General features: G+C 43.0%; 1 protein-coding gene across 1 annotated transcript in view; it reads left to right on the forward strand.

Annotated features, from left to right (window-relative positions):
* The first annotated feature begins 15213 nt into the window (after positions 1 to 15213).
* EPO (erythropoietin) overlaps positions 15214 to 20869 on the forward strand; it is a 68736-nt gene continuing 63080 nt past the window's right edge. Inside the window, exon 1 of the mRNA XM_089658969.1 lies at positions 15214 to 15640. Within this exon, the coding sequence (XP_089515095.1) occupies positions 15628 to 15640 (13 nt within the window). The 5' untranslated portion in view covers positions 15214 to 15627. The remainder of the gene's footprint in view (positions 15641 to 20869) is intronic.

Genomic DNA, 20869 nt, shown 5'->3' on the forward strand with positions numbered 1-20869 from the left:
GATATAAGAGTAATCTGATGGGGATCCTGATGGGAACTTTGATGTAAGGGGGACTCTGATAGGGTCCGTGATGTAAGGGGGGACTTTAATAGCAACCCTGATGTAAGAAGGACACTCTGATGGGGACCCTGATGTAAGGAGGAACTCTGAAATAAGGGCGGCTGTGATTTAAGGAGGAACTCTAATGGGGACCCTGATGTAAGGAGGAATTCTTATATAAGAGGGCTGTGATTTAAGGGGGCACTCTGATGGTGACCCTGATGTAAGGGGGGAATTCGATGGAGACACTGATATAAGGTGAGACTCTGATAAGGATCCTGATGTAGGGCGGATCTATGGTGTAAGAGGGGTATCTAATGGAGACCCTGATGTAAGGAGGAACTCTTATATAAGAGGGCTGTGATTTAAGGGGGCACTCTGATGGGGACCCTGATGTAAGCGGGGAATTCGATGGAGACCCTGATGTAAGGGGAGACTCTGATAGGGATCCTGGTGTAATGCGGATCAATGGTGTAAGAGGGGTATCTAATGGAGACTCTGATGTAAGGAGGAACTCTTATATAAGAGGGCTGTGATTTAAGGGGGCACTCTGATGGGGACCCTGATGTAAGTGGGGAATTCGATGGAGACCCTGATGTAAGGGGAGACTCTGATAGGGATCCTGATGTAAGGCAGATCTATGGTGTAAGAGGGGTATCTAATGGAGACTCTGATGTAAGGAGGAACTCTTATATAAGAGGGCTGTGATTTAAGGGGGCACTCTGATGGTGACCCTGATGTAAGGGGGGAATTCGATGGAGACACTGATATAAGGGGAGACTCTGATAGGGATCCTGGTGTAATGCGGATCAATGGTGTAAGAGGGGTATCTAATGGAGACTCTGATGTAAGGAGGAACTCTTATATAAGAGGGCTGTGATTTAAGGGGGCACTCTGATGGGGACCCTGATGTAAGTGGGGAATTCGATGGAGACCCTGATGTAAGGGGAGACTCTGATAGGGATCCTGATGTAAGGCAGATCTATGGTGTAAGAGGGGTATCTAATGGAGACTCTGATGTAAGGAGGAACTCTTATATAAGAGGGCTGTGATTTAAGGGGGCACTCTGATGGGGACCCTGATGTAAGCGGGGAATTCGATGGAGACCCTGATGTAAGGGGAGACTCTGATAGGGATCCTGATGTAAGGCAGATCTATGGTGTAAGAGGGGTATCTAATGGGGATCCTGATGTAAGAGGATGGGGTCTCTGAAGGGGATCCTGATTTAAGAGGGGACTTTGTCAAGCATACAATGTGGCCACTCCCACTAAAACGTTTGGAGACCCCTGCTCTGGTGACTGAGTTTTTTGTGGCTCTTTATAGCTACAGTATACTGCTGAGGTATAGGTGAACCCCCAAGTCAATGTCTTAGCATGTTTGTCATCATTCCTTACTGTATACAGTTATCTTTATTCCAGGCTGACAACTCTAAGCCACTGCCTCACAATTATTAGCAGCATTGCCAGCCTGCCATGGGAGCTCCTTCAGTTTGCCATTGGGCTACTTCTCTGGTAGATCCAATGGGCAGCCCAATGGCAAACTGAAGGAGCTTGTCAAGCAGGTTGACCTCGCTGCTTCTAATGGCAAGGCTGTGACGTAGCGTTTTGAGCCTGTAAAAGAAAGTGCTGTTACTGGCAGAACGTCCAGGTAAGGAACCTTGCCACAAGTTCATAAAGAAAGGATCGGCTTAAGAAAATCATGCCAAATCAGAAAAAAAAAATCAATTTTGGGTGTACATATACTTTAAGTGAGTGTAAGGCCTAGTGCACACTGGGTGTTTAGTCCTGGCGCATGAGGATCCAGTGTTTAGCTGCAACTAAAGTGGCGCACAATCCAGCTCCATAGCTGCAACTAAACTGGCAGCCTGTCAGACTCTATGATACCTGCTGCAGTCGGACGGGTTGGGTGGTGCACCTAGCAGTACGTATGTCTGGTGCAGTATGTGCCCAGAGACGATTGCCCGAAACACAAGCAGTCTGCGTTTCGGGCATTCTTCCCACAGTGTGCACTGCTGTAAACCCATAATGTTTGACAGGGTGACAGGCTGATGGCAGCAGGGCTGGACGATGCATCGGAACCCTCCCTACATACCAGGGCCTAATGTGATCCTATTCCGCTCAACTTAGAACACAGCCAATTGAGGGGGGACATGCCCACCATCCTGTATAGACGATCAGTTAGAGACAGACATCCAAAATGTCAGCGAAAAGTCAAGTCTAGAAGTAAGTAAAGTAAGCTGCACCCTATTTACCAAGCTAAGTTAACCTTCAGATTTCAGACTGAACAACCTCTACTAGTAAGTTAACCTCTTCATGGTCATGGAAGCACTCATAGAAAGCTTATTGCTAGAATGAGGATTTTAGCACAAAATGAAAAAAATAAATAAATATATATACAGTTGCAAGAAAAAGTATGTGAACCCCTTGGGATTACGTGGAGTTTTGCATGAATTGGGCATAAAATGTCCTCTGAACGTCATCTAAGTCACAACAATAGAAGAACACAGTCTGCTGAACATAATACTACACAAACATTAGATGTTGCCATGGTTTAATTGCACATAACATGTAAACATTCACAGTGCAGGGAGGAAAAAGTATGTGAACCTTTGATTTAATAACTGATTGACCCTCCTTTGGCAGGAATAACCTCAACCAGACGTTTCCTGTAGTTGCAGATCAGACCTGCACAACGATCTGGAGTCATTTTGCACCACTCCTCTTCACAAAATTGTTTCAGTGTAGAAATATTCTTGGGATGTCTGGTGTGAATCGCTCTCTTAAGGTCATGCCACAGCATTTCAATCGGGTTGAGGTCAGGACTCTGACTGGGCCACTCCAGAAGGCGTATTCTGTGCTGTTGCAGCCATTGTTCTGTTGAATTACTTGTATGCTTTGGGTCATTGTCCTGTTGCATCACCCATCCTCTGCGGAGCTTCAGTTGGTGGACAGATGGTCGTACGTTTTCCTGCAAAATGTCTTGATAAACTCTGGAATTCATTTTCCCATCAATGACAACAATCCGTCCAGGCCCTGAGGCAGCAAAGCAGCCCCAAACCATGATGCTCCCTCCGCCATGTTTCACAGTGGGGATGAGGTTTTGATGTTGGTGTGCTGGGCCTTTTTTTCTCCTCACATAGTGTTGTGTGTTCTTCCCAAACAACTCAATCTTGGTTTCATCTGTCCACAGTATATTCTGCCAGTAGTGCTGTGGAACATCCAGGTGCTCTTTTGCAAACTTCAAACGTGCTACAATATTCTTTTTGGACAGCAATGGCTTCCTCCGTGGTGTCCTCCCATGTACTCCATTCTTGTTTAATGTTTTCCTTATTGTAGATGTGTCAACAAAAATGTTAGCATGTGCCAGAGATTTCTGTAGGTCTTTAGCTGACACTCTGGGATTCTTCTTTACCTCATGCAGCATTCTGCGCTGTGCTCTTGCATTCATTTTTACAGGACGACCGCGCCTAGGGAGAGTAGCAACAGTGCTAAACTTTCTCCATTTGTAGACAGTCTGTCTTACCGTGGACACATGAACATCAAGGCTTTTGGAGATACTTTTGTAACCCTTTCCAGCTTCATGCAAGTCAACAATTCTTGATCATAGGTCTTCTGAGAGCTCTTTTCTGCGAGGCATGGTTCACATCAGAGAGTGCTTCTTGAAACCAGTAAACCCAAAACAGGTGTGTGTTTTTTAAGGGCAGGACAGCTGTCAGCAACACATCCAATATCATCACACTGATTGGAGTCAAGGTTGGCTCACTCCTGGCTCCAATTAGCTCTGGGAGAAGTCATTAAGCTAGGGCCTCACATACTTTTTCCTCCCTGCACTGTGAATGTTTACATGTTATGTGCAATTAAACCATGGGAACATCTAATGTTTGTGTAGTATTATGTTCAGCAGACTGTGTTCTTCTATTGTTGTGACTTAGATGACGTTCAGAGCACATTTTATGCCCAATTCATGCAAAACTCCACGTAATCCCAAGGGGTTCACATACTTTTTCTTGCAACTGTATATATACACACAGTGAAGGAAATAAGTATTTGATCCCCTGCTGATTTTGAATGGTTACCCACTCACAAAGAAATGATCAGTCTAAAAATCGAATGTTCGGTGTATTGGAACACTGAGAGACAGAATAGCAACAAAAAAAATCAGCAGAAATGCGTCTAACAAATGATGACTGATTTGCATTTTCATCGAGCTCTTTGGCATCAACTCAACTCGCCGTGTTTGGATGAGGAGGAATGCTGCCTATGACCCCAAGAACACCATCCCAACTGCGAAACATGGTGGTGGAAACATTCTGCTTTGGGGGTGTTTTTCTGCTAAGGGGACAGGACAACTGCACCGCATCAAAGGGACGATGGACAGGGCAATGTACCCTCAAATCTTGGGTGAGAACCTTCTTCCCTCAGCCAGGGCATTGAAAATGGGTGGTGGATGGGTGTTCCAGCATGACAATGACCCAAAACACATGGCCAAGGCAACAAAGGAGCGGCTCAAGAAGAAGCACATTAAGGTCCTGGAGTGGCCTAGCCAGTCTCCAGACCTTATTCCGATTGAAAATCTGTAGAGGGAGCTGAAAGTTCGAGTTGCCAAACATCAGCCACCAAACCTTAATGACTTGGAGAGGATCTGCCAAGAGGAGTGGGCCAAAATCCCTCCTGAGATGTGTGCAAACCTGGGGGCCAACTCCAGGAAATGCCTAACCTCTGTGATTGCCAACAAGGGATTTGCCACCAAGTACTAAGTCATGTTTTGTGAAGGGGATCAAATACTTATTTCCCTCATGAACATGCAGATCAGTCATCATTTGTTAGACGCATTTCTGCTGAATTTGTTGTTGTATTCTGTCTCTCAGGGTTACAATACACCAAACATTTGATGTTTAGACCGATCATTTCTTTGTGAGTGGGCAAACATTCAACATCAGCAGGGGAGCAAATACACATTTCCTTCATTGTATGAACCTGTAAGTCAGCCTTTCTCAACCTTTATACCCCAGAGGAACCCTTAAAATAATTATGAGGTCTAAGGGAACCCCAGCCAAGAACAATTCAGTGGGGACAGTGGGTAAAATGCCACCATTACGGTGGTGGTCACAATGCCGCCCTTACAGACAGCTACAAAGATCATTGATGGAGTGCCACTGGCTCTTCCAAGTGGAATTGGCCCTGGGACTATGCGGTCAACAACAAATGGGAAGTCAGCCACTCACAGCTCAAGAAACCCCCAATCACCTCAGGAGGAACCCATGGGGTGCCACCAAACCCTGGTTGAGAATGGCTGCTGTAGACAATGCCATTATAGCTCCTGCCTAATATGTGAATACAGATGCAAACTCCTGTCAGTAATGTCGCCTCACTTCTTCCGTGATGCTTTTGTATAAGAGGTAAAGAGTTGGAGCCCCAATGTGGCCGTAGACATGCATGCATGTTCCACATGTTCTCAGGCACCACTATTGCCGTATGGGAGCGCAGACAATACAACTTGGCTTAGAAGAGTGTTTATTTCTATTAGAAAAGGGAGGTGGAAGGAGATGAGTGGCGCTGGCTGATGCGGTCGGCACCGCTGATTACCGGAGGGAACAATAGCAATCATTATGAGTTTCCTATCTTCTTGATTGATTGTTCTGCTTGTGAATGGCGGCTGGGTGCAGGTCTCATAAACAGGAGATCGAGAGACTGCAATCCCATGTTTATTGGCTAGACTAAATCGCCTTATGTTTTTTTGCAGCAATTTATTAAAAATCAACAACAACATCAGAACGGATTGGAAAAATTTTCATAAATTTGAAAACATGACAGAGAAATAAGCAAATGTTATCCGTTATTTCAATGTACAACAGGAAAGTAGAGTATAATAAAGAGTCATTTTATTACAATAGCTAAAAAAAATAATATATATACTGACTCATAATTAGTACATCCACAATAACGATCACAAAATAAATATTTATTAAATATATATTTATTTACGTATAATATTATACATAATTTTAATATAGGTAAAAAACCTAACTTTTGTTACCTATTAAATACAAAAAGTAATAAAATCAACATTAACTGTATATGTTAAAAAGAAAAAATGAACTGTAATATTGTATTATTTTATTAATAATTTTTGTTTAACATATTTACATTAGAATTTCTAACAGAAAATAATATTTGGTAACATTTAAAATTAATACCGAGTAAGAAATAATATTAAGTCTATATCAACTATGGGATGCCTTGTTTCTGCTGTAGATAAAAACTTCATCAATTGCAGAAATTCTGTTTTATATTTTATATTATTATTATTATTACATCGAGTTTATATAGCGCCAAAGGGTTTGCTCAGCGCTGTACAATAGGGGGGACAATACATGGCACAGTACAACAACAACAAACAACGTACGAGGGGTAAGAGGGCCCTACTCTTACGAGCTTACAATCTAGGAGGGAGGGGGTAAAGGTACAGTAGGAAGTGGCTGAGGGGGATGAAGTGGTGGGAGGAATGAGGGAGGATGGCCGTTAGGTGAGGGTGGGGTAGGCTTCCCTGAAGAGATGGGTTTTGAGGGAGCGCCTGAAATATTCCTTACAATTATATTTGGTTTACTTTGTTTTGTCACCCGCCCGCTTGCGGTTCTTGAAATATGGATCCTCTGTACTTATAAAACATTCTTGAATCTTGAATCAGTGGCTAAACTCATTACCCCACATCTGACAAGGAAGTCGGGAAAGGTTCAGGATGGCAGCCAATAACCTCTTGGAGATGGGGGGAAGGTGCATCCCATTGCCCAGCAATTGGGAAGCTAGCTGAACAGTGGAGAAGTGGAGGCCTGACCCATTGCCTAGCAATCAATATGCAAGTCACTGCTGGAATCAGACAACGAGAGCCTCTGGCAGATAGGTAAGTATATACGGTAGATTACCCAAGAAATGGTCACCAGGAGAAACAAACGAAGATACAGACCATATACTGAAAGGGATTTTAACACTTTTATTCTCCCCGAAAAATGTTTGGCTTTAGATACTCATGAAATGTATTTAAAATTATAATAAATACTTTGTTCAACATGCAGGCAAGTGATTCTCCCAGTATTGCTTGAAGCTCATCCAGAATTTCCTAGAATTTGGAAATTTTGATAGACCCTACAATGAATCCTCACATATTCTGCATCCTGATCAACGCTCATCTTAAGAAGTGGTAATATGTTTGCGTGGGTTTCCTCCAGCAAAACAAACAGGTAGGTTTACTATGTACTGTGTAGTGACAGTATGGTAGATAGATTAGATTGGGTGCTGCCTTGAAGGACAGGAAAGAAATGTGTAAGAAATTAAAGCTGAAGTCCAGACTTAACCTGGCCATAGATGGTTCGGTTTTTTTATTTAGTCAGGTGGCTGATCAAAAAAAAAAGAACATACAGTGCATCTAAAAAGTATTCCCAGCGCTTAACTTTTGCCACATTTTGTTATGTTACGGCCTTATTCCAGAATGGGTTCATTTTATTTTTCCCTCTGCATTCTACAAACAATACCCCATAATGACAATGTGAAAGACGTTCGTTTTGAAATCTTTGCAATTTATTAAAAATGAAAAACTACAAAAAAAACCCATGTACATAAGTGTTCCCAGCCCCCCCATGTACATAAGTATTCCCAGCCTTTGCTTAATCCTTTGTTGAAGCCCTTTAGCACCAATTACAGCCTCAAGTCGTTTGGAGTATGATGCTACAAGCTTGGCACATCTATTTTTGGGCGATTTGTTCCATTCTTCTTTGCAGGACCTCTCAAGGTCCATCAGGTTGGATGTGGAGTATCGGTGCACAGCCATTTTCAGATCTCTCCAGAGATGTTCAATCGGGTTAAAGTCTGGGCACTGGCTGGGCCACTCCAGGACATTCACAGAGTTGGCCTTTGTTATGTGGGCTGTGTGCTTAGGGTTGTTGTCCTGTTGAAAGATGAACCTTCGCCCCAGTCTAAGGTCCAGAGCGCTCTGGAACAGGTTTTCATCAAGGATGTCTCTGTACATTGCTGCATTCATCTAGTCTCCCAGTTCCTGCCACTGAAAAACTTCCGCACAGCATGATGCTGCCACCACCATGCTTCACTGTAGGGATGGTATTGGCCAGGTGGTGAGCGGTGCCTGGTTTCCTCAAGACATGATGCTTGGCATTCAGGCCAAAGACTTCAATCTTTGTTTTATCAGACCAGAGAGTTTTGCTTCTCATGGTCTGAGAGCCCCTCAGGTGCCTTTTGGCAAACTCCAGGCGGGCTGCCATTTGCCTTTTACTGAGGAGTGGCTTTCGTCTGGCCACTCTACCATACAGGCCTGATTGGTGGAGTCCTGCAGAGATGGTTTTTCTTCTGGAAGGTTCTCCTCTCTCCACAGAGAAACGCTGGCGCTATTTCAGAGTGACCATCAGGTGCTTGGTTACCTCCCTGGCTAAGGCCCTTTTCCCTTGATCACTTATTTTGGCCGGGTGGCCCGCTCTAGGAAGATTCCTGGTGGTTCCAAACTTCTTCCATTTATGGATGATGGAGGCCACTGTGCTCATTGGGACCTTCAATGCTGCAGAAATGTTTCTGTACCCTTCCCCAGATCTGTGCCTTGATACAATCCTGTCTCGGAGGTCTACAGACAATTCCTTGGACTTCATGGCATGGTTTGGGCTCTGACATGCACTGTTACCTGTGGAACCTTCTATAGACAGGTGTATGCCTTTCCTAATCATGTCCAAGCAACTGAATTTCCCACAGGTGGACTCCAATCAAGTTGTGGAAACATCTGAAGGATGATCAATGGGAACAGGATGCACCAGAGCTCAATTCTGAGTGTCAAGGCAAAGGCTGGGAATACTTATGTACATGTGTTTTTTTTCATTTTTTTATTTTTAATAAATTGCAAACATTTCAAAACAAACTTCTTTTACATTGTCGTTATGGGGTATTGTTTGTAGAATGTTGGGGGAAACATTAACCTAATCCATTTTGGAATAAAGCTGTAACATAACAAAATGTGGGAAAAATTAAGCACTATGAATACTTTCTGGATGCACTACATTCCCTCATCCATAAATGAGAGGTGGATGGGGGAGTCCTGCTTACTGCACTACTGTATTCTGAAAGATTAATGTACTCTGAAAGATGAATGTGACAGACTCCGGTCACCTCAACTGGGTATCTCCACCATGGAGCTGCTTTCCGAGCTCAGGAACACGAGGCAAGTGACTATAGCTGTAGCCATCCAAAAGAACTAAACAACACCAGTTTTTGGATTAGGAAGCCTCTGGCAGATAGGTAAGTTACAATGATGGTTCTCCTGCAGCCCCAAGTCCATAATCGGAGACTTCTCCACTGTCAGAATACACTGATCACCAATTGGCTGTAGTGCTGATCAAACTAAATATTCCAACATTGATGTTTTGAGGGAAGCCTTTCATTAGATCAGGTATATGTCATCACTCCCATACTGAATGATGTGAATTACTCAACTATTCTCTAGACCAGAGGTGTCAAACTGGATTTCATTGTGGGCAGCATCAGCATTATGGATGCCCTGAAAGAGCTGATTCTATCTTTAAGACTAGATATCAAGAGCACCCCATTCCTTCTTACATGAGAAATCAAGAGCTCCCCTATTATCAAGAGTCAAATCTTCCACATTTCCATATATCGTAGTGCATGAAGAAACTGGGGGCAAAGCTGGGAAGCAAATAGTGCACGGTCTGAAAGAGGACCAGAGGAGGGGCAGAGACGAGCCTCTCCGGGGCTTTATAGAAAGACTCATTAATGGTATTTTTTGCAGATCCTGGGACATAGCACTTGATGATTCTGCATTCTTTTCTATCTGATCTGCTTTGTGGCATTGTTTCCTATGGTGGACTTTTTTTCTTTTGTTCAGTCTGTTGTCTTTCATGAATGTCTAGCACAGATGGCTGTCGTTCCTGTACACTGAAGCCAATAGTGGGACCCAATCATGTGACCGGACTGGAGCAACTTCACAATAGGTACAGTGGGGCAAAAAAGTATTTAGTCAGCCACCAATTGTGCAAGTTCTCCCACTTAAAAAGACGAGAGAGAGATACTTATTTTCCACCATAATTTGCAAATAAATACTTTCCAGATCAGCCAATGTGATTGTCTGGATTTGTTTTCTCATTTTGTCTCTCATAGTTGAGGTCTACCTATGATGCCAATTACAGGCCTCTCTCATCTTTGTAAGTGGGAGAACTTGTACAATTGGTGGCTGACTAAATACTTTTTTGCCCCACTGTAAGTATAGGCATCTTTCGTTTAACAGGGTAGATGGAATAGGATTAAAATGGGCGTAGGAGTAGATTTAAACTTAGCTAAGTTTAGACTTGCCTTCCATATTAAATCCGACTTTTTTTTTATTGACTTGTGAATTTTGGAAAAATTAGGAAAGCACTGTTTATTACAATTCCCCTCTTTGCTCCACACAGTTTGGGGTTTGGTAGTCCTAATTATTGTTACAGCCCCATCACCGCAGTTTGATAAATGCCAAAACAAATAATGTGTGTTTCACTTTAAGCAAGCCTTCTAACAATCACGTCTACAATGCCGAAGAATGAAGGGGAGAGGTATCCAGACTCCACATAGCACAATGAATGATTGACGGGACTGTGAACATGGTGAGAGACGGCATAGCGAGCTACAAGTGGAAGATGGACAGCAGCAGGTGCCGTCACACCACAGGACATCGGACACATCTGGAGGAAATAAGGAGCGGATTTCTCACTTTTAAAAAGACCTCCACTAGAAAATAATAGCCGTAAAAATGGCAAGAAGATGTATGATCCTGTATAAAAAAATAAATTATCTGTGGCCCATATTCCTCTTTTTGTTAGATATTTGCAAAAGAGAACACTTCCAGAATCCTAGTTGTTTTCTGAAAAGCAGCATTCCCGATCTTCTGAAAAGCAGCATTCCCAATCTTCTGAAAAGCAGCATTCCCAATCTTCTGAAAAGCAGCTTTCCCGATCTTCTGAAAGCAGCTTTCCCGATCGTCTGAAAAGCAGCATTCCCGGTCTTCAGAAAAGCGGCATTCCCGATCTTCTGAAAAGCAGCATTCCCGATCTTCAGAAAAGCAGCATTCCCGATCTTCAGAAAAGCAGCATTCCCAACCTTTGAAAAGCAGCATTCCCGATCTTCTGAAAAGCAGCTTTCCCGATCTGAAAAGCAGCATTCCCGATCTTCTGAAAAGCAGCATTCCCGATCTTCTGAAAAGCAGCATTCCCGATCTTCAGAAAAACCACATTCCCAATCTTCTGAAAAGCAGCATTCCCGATCTTCTGAAAAGCAGCATTCCCGATCTTTGAAAAGCAGCATTCCCGATCTTCTGAAAAGCAGCTTTCCTGATCTTCAGAAAAGCAGCATTCCCGATCTTCAGAAAAGCAGCATTCCCGACCTTTGAAAAGCAGCATTCCCGATCTTCTGAAAAGCAGCATTCCCGATCTTCTAAAAAACAGCTTTCCCGATCTTCTGAAAAGCAGCATTCCCGATCTTCAGAAAAGCAGCATTCCCGATCTTCTGAAAAGCAGCATTCCCGACCTTTGAAAAGCAGCATTCCCGATCTTCTGAAAAGCAGCATTCCCGATCTTCTAAAAAACAGCTTTCCCGATCTTCTGAAAAGCAGCATTCCCGATCTTCAGAAAAGCAGCATTCCCGATCTTCAGAGAAGCAGCATTCCCGATCTTCAGAAAAGCAGCATTCCCGATCTTCTGAAAAGCAGCATTCCCGATCTTCTGAAAAGCAGCTTTCCTGATCTTCAGAAAAGCAGCATTCCCGATCTTCTGAAAAGCAGCATTCCCGACCTTTGAAAAGCAGCATTCCCGATCTTCTGAAAAGCAGCATTCCCGATCTTCTAAAAAACAGCTTTCCCGATCTTCAGAAAAGCAGCATTCCCGATCTTCAGAAAAGCAGCATTCCCGATCTTCTGAAAAGCAGCATTCCTGGCATTGAGCTGTAATTAAATTGCATCTAAAGCCAATACATATAAATTTAGGTTTGAATAAAGTGTCAGGTTTTTGTTGCCATGTACCCATTTCATAGATTTGTCCTTTCTGTTTGTCCAGGGGCTAGAAGTGATGGCAAAGCCAAAATCTTACAGTTGTCACTGGAACAAGAGGTAAAAGCAAATCTTCACTTTGGTTCTGCTGACAACTATCTAATATGGGAATTTCTCTTACTTTGCAGATAATTCCTATCACTTACTATTGTGTCTCAGGGACAGGAAGTGAAGGAAAATATTACCAATGGGATGAAGAAGTTAATGACCTTTGTAGCTGTAGTCTCTGTGGTGGGATTCATCTTCAAAGTTTACAGCAGAAGCACTGAAATTATTATTTGTAGCAGCTCAGTTCCTCCTTATGCCCCATAGCAGCTCATGTGTTCATGTTCTCCCTCCCAGCAGTGATGCAGGAGCCTTCTGGTCTTTAAAGCGAAGCTCCAGTCATTTTTGTAACAATTAAATTTTAATAAACAGACACTTTCCTGTCCCAGGATCCAGCAGTGTGCTCACCCAAGGTCCCCGGTGCAGGAATTTTAGCTGTTGGCAGAGCTTGCGGCTTCACAGCTGGGTGCCCACTGCACATGTGCGAGCTGTGCTGCGTATTGTGATTGGCCTTGCAGTCTTCTGGGACCTATGCCATGTCCCAGAAGACTTCAGGGAGGGATTATAGCTACGTGGGTCAGTGAGGGCCTGTTTGATAACTCATTTACTGCTTACTAAGAATATGTAAATGCTTGAGTGTCTTTAGCCTTGTCACAGGTTCACTTTAAAAAGAGGGTCCTCTCCTGTTGTATTCTTATATTGCTTAGTGACACCAGCAATGAGATCTCCATGTTGTAATTCCCAGGTTGGCTCCCTCCCAACAGGTGTGTCCCTACACCTGTTGTAAGTGGGACCCCTTGGTAATGGCTGCAACCAGTGTCCAGAGCTGGAGATCTATTAGTATCCATCAGTTGGTTTAACACTTTGTCATCTACCCAACACTAAAATCCAATTTTCTCGCATGGACCCAACCTTTAATGGAAAACTACAATGGCTTGGAAAATGTCAACATGAGATCTCCATGTTGTAATTCCTAGGTTTTCTCCCTCCCAACATAGTGTGTTCCTACACCTGTTGTAAGTGGGACCGCTTTTTAATGGCTGCAACCGGCGTCCAGACCTGGAGTCCTATTAGTATCTATCAGCTGGTTTAACACTTTGTCATCTACCCAACACTAAAATACCAATTTTCTCAAATGAACCCAACCTTTAATGCCAAAAAAAAATGGAAAACGACAATGGCTTGGAAAATGTCAACATGAGATCTCCATGTTGTAATTCCCAGGTTTGCTCCCTCCCAACATAGTGTGTCCCTACACCGGATATAAGTGGGACCCCTTGATAATGGCTGCGACCGGTGTCTAGACCTGGAGTCCTATTAGTATCTATCAGCTGGTTTAACACTTTGTCATCTACCCAACACTAAAATACCAATTTTCTGGAATGGACCCAACCGTTAATGGAAAACTACAATGGCTTGGAAAATGTCAACATGAGATCTCCATGTTGTAATTCCCAGGTTTGCTCCCCCCTATCATAGTGTATCCCTACACCTGTTGTAAGTGGGACCCCTTTTTAATGGCTGCAACCGGCGTCCAGACCTGGAGTCCTATTAGTATCTATCAGCTGGTTTAACACTTTGTCATCTACCCAACACTAAACTACCAATTTTCTCAAATGAACCCAACCTTTAATAGAAAACTACAATGGCTTGAAAAATGTCAACATGAGATCTCCATGTTGTAATTCCCAGGTTTGCTCCCTCCCAACATAGTGTGTTCCTACACCTGTTGTAAGTGGGACCACTTTTTAATGGCTGCAACCGGCATCCAGACCTGGAGACCTATTAGTATCGATCAGTTGGTTTAACACTTTGTCATCTACCCAACACTAAAATACCAATTTTCTCAAATGGACCCAACCTTTAATGCCAAAAAAAAATGGAAAACGACAATGGCTTGGAAAATGTCAACATGAGATCTCCATGTTGTAATTCCCAGGTTTTCTCCCTCCCAACATAGTGTGTCCCTACACCTGTTGTAAGTAGGACCCCTTGGTAACGGCTGTGACCAGCGTCCAGACCTGGAGACCTATTAATATCCATCAGCTAGTTTAACACTTTGTCATCTACCCAACCCTAAAATACCAATTTTCTTCTGGACCCAACCTTTAATGCAAAAAAAAAAAAAATGGAAAACTACAATGGCTTGGAAAATGTCAACATGAGATCTCCACGTTGTAATTCCCAGGTTTGCTCCCTCCCAACATAGTGTGTCCCTACATCTGTTGTAAGTGGGACCCCTTGGTAATGGCTGCGACCGGCATTCAGAACTGGAGACCTGTCAGTATCTATCAGCTAGTTTAAAACTTTGTCATCTACCCAACACTAAAATACCAATTTTCTCGAATGGACCCAACCTTTAATGGAAAACTACAATGGGTTGGAAAATATCAACATGAGATATCCATGTTGTAATTCCCAGGTTTGCTCCCTCCCAACATAGTGTGTGCCTACATCTGTTGTAAGTGGGCTCCCTCCCAACATAGTGTGTCCCTACATCTGTTGTAAGTGGGACCCCTTTTTAATGGCTGCAACTGGCGTCCAGACCTGGAGACCCATTAGTATCCATCAGCTGGTTAAACACTTTTGTCATCTACCCAACACTAAAATACCAATTTTCTCGAATGGACCCAACCTTTAATAGAAAACTACAATGGCTTGGAAAATGTCAACATGAGATCTCCATGTTGTAATTCCCAGGTTTGCTCCCTCCCAACATAGTGTGTCCCTACATCTGTTGTAAGTGGGACCCCTTTTTAATGGCTGCAACTGGCGTCCAGACCTGGAGACCCATTAGTATCCATCAGCTGGTTAAACACTTTTGTCATCTACCCAACACTAAAATACCAATTTTCTCGAATGGACCCAACCTTTAATGCAAAATAAACAAATTGGAAACCTACAATGGCTTGGAAAATGTCCAGATAAAAATTTTGGCGAGTTTATCAATAAGTAGATTGCATCTGGCGGTAGATTGCTTCACTTGTACGTGTTTATATAGAGTCTCGAGTCTCCTGGGGATGCTGACGTGATGTGATCTGCATTGTCTGCTTCCTCCGGTATGGCTAAATCTTCTTTCCTCAGGATATCCTCCCGTACAGACACATATATGAATTGGAAAGGGATCCTAAATCACAGCCCTGCAGCACCTTTCTCCCAGTTCCAACTGCTGGTGAAATATTAACCGTGACTGTCTGTTCTCCACGCTGCATTCCCACCCCGGAGCCAGGGACCTGCACCTTCACGGATCGCCTCCGGCAACCTCGTCCCCGTAGCCCGTGGCTTGGAATTATCAAATCTGCACCTTGGAGATTTTGCAATTGCCTCCTTGGTTTTTGGAATACTTGCCCTTGCTGGATTTAAAGGCTCTGCACTTCTCCTTGGCTTTTCCTTTTGGATTGAGAGCGAAGCTCCGACTAATGCAATGGAAAATGCGGGTGCCTCACATTTGAAGATTTGGATATGGGTGTGACTGGTAGGTAATTATTAGTGTGTTTGTGCACGGCGCTGACACCTGGACCAATGTATATTGGTTGTCATAATCCTCCCAGCCCTGGATCAAGTGCTCTGCAGCCCCTTCCAAGTGCAGCTCTCTATATATAGAGGGTCGTTTACTCCTGCACGGGTCCAAAGCAAATTTGTTTACTTCATTTTTAATACTGTGATCCCGATGTATAGGTGTGAACACGACCCCCGTAAAATGGTCTGACCCATAAAACCAAACCGTGCACCCCAAATCAGCCAGAGAGTATTGTGATCACTGACACTGGTACGAGAGGGAAAGTTGTGTGTGCACAGAGACGTACTGACACTGACCACATTCACTGGTGGTGAATACCCCCCCATTACTGGTGTATACTCTGTATTATTATACGGTGAGGTGTGATCGGTGTATACTCTGTATTATTATACGGTGAGGTGTGATCGGTGTATACTCGGTATTATCATACGGTGAGGTGTGATGTGATCGGTGTATACTCGGTATTATACGGTGAGGTGTGATGTGATCGGTGTATACTCGGTATTATTATACGGTGAGGTGTGATCGGTGTATACTCGGTATTATTATATGGTGAGGTGTGATCGGTGTATACTCGGTATTATTATATGGTGAGGTGTGATCGGTGTATACTCGGTATTATTATACGGTGAGGTGTGATCGGTGTATACTCGGTATTATTATACGGTGAGGTGTGATCGGTGTATACTCGGTATTATTATACGGTGAGGTGTGATCGGTGTATACTCGGTATTATTATACGGTGAGGTGTGATGTGATCGGTGTATACTCGGTATTATTATACGGTGAGGTGTGATCGGTGTATACTCGGTATTATTATACGGTGAGGTGTGATGTGATCGGTGTATACTCGGTATTATTATACGATGTGATGTGATCAGTGTATACTCGGTATTATTATACGGTGTGATGTGATCGGTGTATACTCGGTATTATTATACGGTGTGATGTGATCGGTGTATACTCGGTATTATTATACGGTGAGGTGTGATCGGTGTATACTCGATATTATTATACGGTGAGGTGTGATCGGTGTATACTCTGTATTATTATACGGTGAGGTGTGATCGGTGTATACTCGGTATTATCATACGGTGAGGTGTGATGTGATCGGTGTATACTCGGTATTATACGGTGAGGTGTGATGTGATCGGTGTATACTCGGTATTATTATATGGTGAGGTGTGATCGGTGTATACTCTGTATTATTATACGGTGAGGTGCGATGTGATCGGTGTATACTCGGTATTATTATACGGTGAGGTGTGATCGGTGTATACTCGGTATTATTATACGGTGAGGTGCGATGTGATCGGTGTATACTCGGTATTATTATACGGTGAGGTGTGATGTGATCGGTGTATACTCGGTATTATACGGTGAGGTGTGATGTGATCGGTGTATACTCGGTATTATTATACGGTGAGGTGTGATCGGTGTATACTCGGTATTATTATATGGTGAGGTGTGATCGGTGTATACTCGGTATTATTATATGGTGAGGTGTGATCGGTGTATACTCGGTATTATTATACGGTGAGGTGTGATCGGTGTATACTCGGTATTATTATACGGTGAGGTGTGATGTGATCGGTGTATACTCGGTATTATTATATGGTGAGGTGTGATCGGTGTATACTCGGTATTATTATACGGTGAGGTGTGATCGGTGTATACTCGGTATTATTATACGGTGAGGTGTGATGTGATCGGTGTATACTCGGTATTATTATACGGTGAGGTGTGATCGGTGTATACTCGGTATTATTATACGGTGTGATGTGATCGGTGTATACTCGGTATTATTATACGGTGAGGTGCGATGTGATCGGTGTATACTCTGTATTATTATACGGTGTGATGTGATCGGTGTATACTCGGTATTATTATACGGTGAGGTGTGATGTGATCGGTGTATACTCGGTATTATTATACGGTGAGGTGTGATCGGTGTATACTCGGTATTATTATACGGTGAGGTGTGATGTGATCGGTGTATACTCGGTATTATTATACGGTGAGGTGTGATGTGATCGGTGTATACTCGGTATTATTATACGTTGAGGTGTGATGGTGATCGGTGTATACTTGGTATTATTATACGGTGAGGTGTGATGTGATCGGTGTATACTCGGTATTATTATACGGTGAGGTGTGATGTGATCGGTGTATACTCGGTATTATTATACAGTGAGGTGTGATGGTGATCGGTGTATACTCGGTATTATTATACGGTGAGGTGCGATGTGATCGGTGTATACTCTGTATTATTATACGGTGAGGTGTGATCGGTGTATACTCTGTATTATTATACGGTGAGGTGTGATCGGTGTATACTCGGTATTATTATACGGTGAGGTGTGATCGGTGTATACTCGGTATTATTATACGGTGAGGTGTGATGTGATCGGTGTATACTCGGTATTATTATACGGTGAGGTGTGATGTGATCGGTGTATATTCTGTATTATTATACGGTGAGGTGCGATGTGATCGGTGTATACTCTGTATTATTATACGGTGAGGTGTGATCGGTGTATACTCGGTATTATTATACGGTGAGGTGTGATGTGATCGGTGTATACTCGGTATTATTATACGGTGAGGTGTGATCGGTGTATACTCGGTATTATTATACGGTGAGGTGTGATCGGTGTATACTCGGTATTATTATACGGTGAGGTGTGATCGGTGTATACTCGGTATTATTATACGGTGAGGTGTGATGTGATCGGTGTATACTCGGTATTATTATACGGTGAGGTGTGATCGGTGTATACTCGGTATTATTATACGGTGAGGTGTGATTGGTGTATACTCGGTATTATTATACGGTGAGGTGTGATCGGTGTATACTCGGTATTATTATACGGTGAGGTGTGATCGGTGTATACTCGGTATTATTATACGGTGAGGTGTGATCGGTGTATACTCGGTATTATTATACGGTGAGGTGTGATCGGTGTATACTCGGTATTATTATACGGTGAGGTGTGATGTGATCGGTGTATACTCGGTATTATTATACGGTGAGGTGTGATCGGTGTATACTCGGTATTATTATACGGTGAGGTGTGATGTGATCGGTGTATACTCGGTATTATTATACGGTGAGGTGTGATGTGATCGGTGTATACTCGGTATTATTATACGGTGAGGTGTGATCGGTGTATACTCGGCATTATTATACGGTGAGGTGTGATCGGTGTATACTCGGTATTATTATACGGTGTGATGTGATCGGTGTATACTCGGTATTATTATACGGTGAGGTGTGATGTGATCGGTGTATACTCGGTATTATTATACGGTGAGGTGAGGTGTGATCGGTGTATACTCGGTATTATCATACGGTGAGGTGTGATCGGTGTATACTCGGTATTATTATACGGTGAGGTGTGATCGGTGTATACTCGGTATTATTATACGGTGAGGTGTGATTGGTGTATACTCGGTATTATTATACGGTGAGGTGTGATGTGATCGGTGTATACTCGGTATTATTATACGATGTGATGTGATCGGTGTATACTCGGTATTATTATACGGTGAGGTGTGATGTGATCGGTGTATACTCGGTATTATTATACGTTGAGGTGAGATCGGTGTATACTCGGTATTATTATACGGTGAGGTGTGATGTGATCGGTGTATACTCGGTATTATTATACGGTGAGATGTGATCGGTGTATACTCGGTATTATTATACGGTGAGATGTGATCGGTGTATACTCGGTATTATTATACGGTGAGGTGTGATGTGATCGGTGTATACTCTGTATTATTATACGGTGAGGTGTGATCGGTGTATACTCGGTATTATTATACGGTGAGGTGTGATGTGATCGGTGTATACTCGGTATTATTATACGGTGAGGTGTGATCGGTGTATACTCTGTATTATTATACGGTGAGGTGTGATCGGTGTATACTCGGTATTATTATACGGTGAGGTGTGATGTGATCGGTGTATACTCGGTATTATTATACGGTGAGATGTGATCGGTGTATACTCTGTATTATTATACGGTGAGGTGTGATCGGTGTATACTCGGTATTATTATACGGTGAGGTGTGATGTGATCGGTGTATACTCGGTATTATTATACGGTGAGGTGTGATGTGATCGGTGTATACTCGGTATTATTATACGGTGAGGTGTGATCGGTGTATACTCGGTATTATTATATGGTGAGGTGTGATCGGTGTATACTCGGTATTATTATACGGTGAGGTGTGATGTGATCGGTGTATACTCGGTATTATTATACGGTGAGGTGTGATCGGTGTATACTCGGTATTATTATACGGTGAGGTGTGATGTGATCGGTGTATACTCGGTATTATTATACGGTGAGGTGTGATGTGATCGGTGTATACTCGGTATTATTATACGGTGAGGTGTGATCGGTGTATACTCGGTATTATTATACGGTGAGGTGTGATGTGATCGGTGTATACTCGGTATTATTATACGGTGAGGTGTGATCGGTGTATACTCGGTATTATTATACGGTGAGGTGTGATCGGTGTATACTCGGTATTATTATACGGTGAGGTGTGATCGGTGTATAGTCGGTATTATTATACGGTGAGGTGTGATCGGTGTATACTCGGTATTATTATACGGTGAGGTGTGATCGGTGTATACTCGGTATTATTATACGGTGAGGTGTGATGTGATCGGTGTATACTCGGTATTATTATACGGTGAGGTGTGATCGGTGTATACTCGGTATTATTATACGTTGAGGTGAGATGTGATCGGTGTATACTCGGTATTATTATACGATGTGATGTGATCGGTGTATACTCGGTAATATTATACGGTGTGATGTGATCGGTGTATACTCGGTATTATTATACGGTGAGGTGTGATCGGTGTATACTCGGTATTATTATACGATGTGATGTGATCGGTGTATACTCGGTATTATTATACGGGGAGGTGTGATCGGTGTATACTCGGTATTATTATACGGTGAGGTGTGATGTGATCGGTGTATACTCGGTATTATTATACGGTGAGATGTGATCGGTGTATACTCGGTATTATTATACGGTGAGGTGTGATCGGTGTATACTCGGTATTATTATACGGTGAGGTGAGGTGTGATCGGTGTATACTCGGTATTATTATACGGTGAGGTGAGGTGTGATCGGTGTATACTCGGTATTATTATA

The sequence above is a fragment of the Staurois parvus genome, unplaced genomic scaffold, assembly GCF_062004578.1.
Source record: "Staurois parvus isolate SC_StPar_1 unplaced genomic scaffold, SC_StPar_1.0 ptg001116l, whole genome shotgun sequence".
Lineage (NCBI taxonomy): Eukaryota > Metazoa > Chordata > Amphibia > Anura > Ranidae > Staurois > Staurois parvus.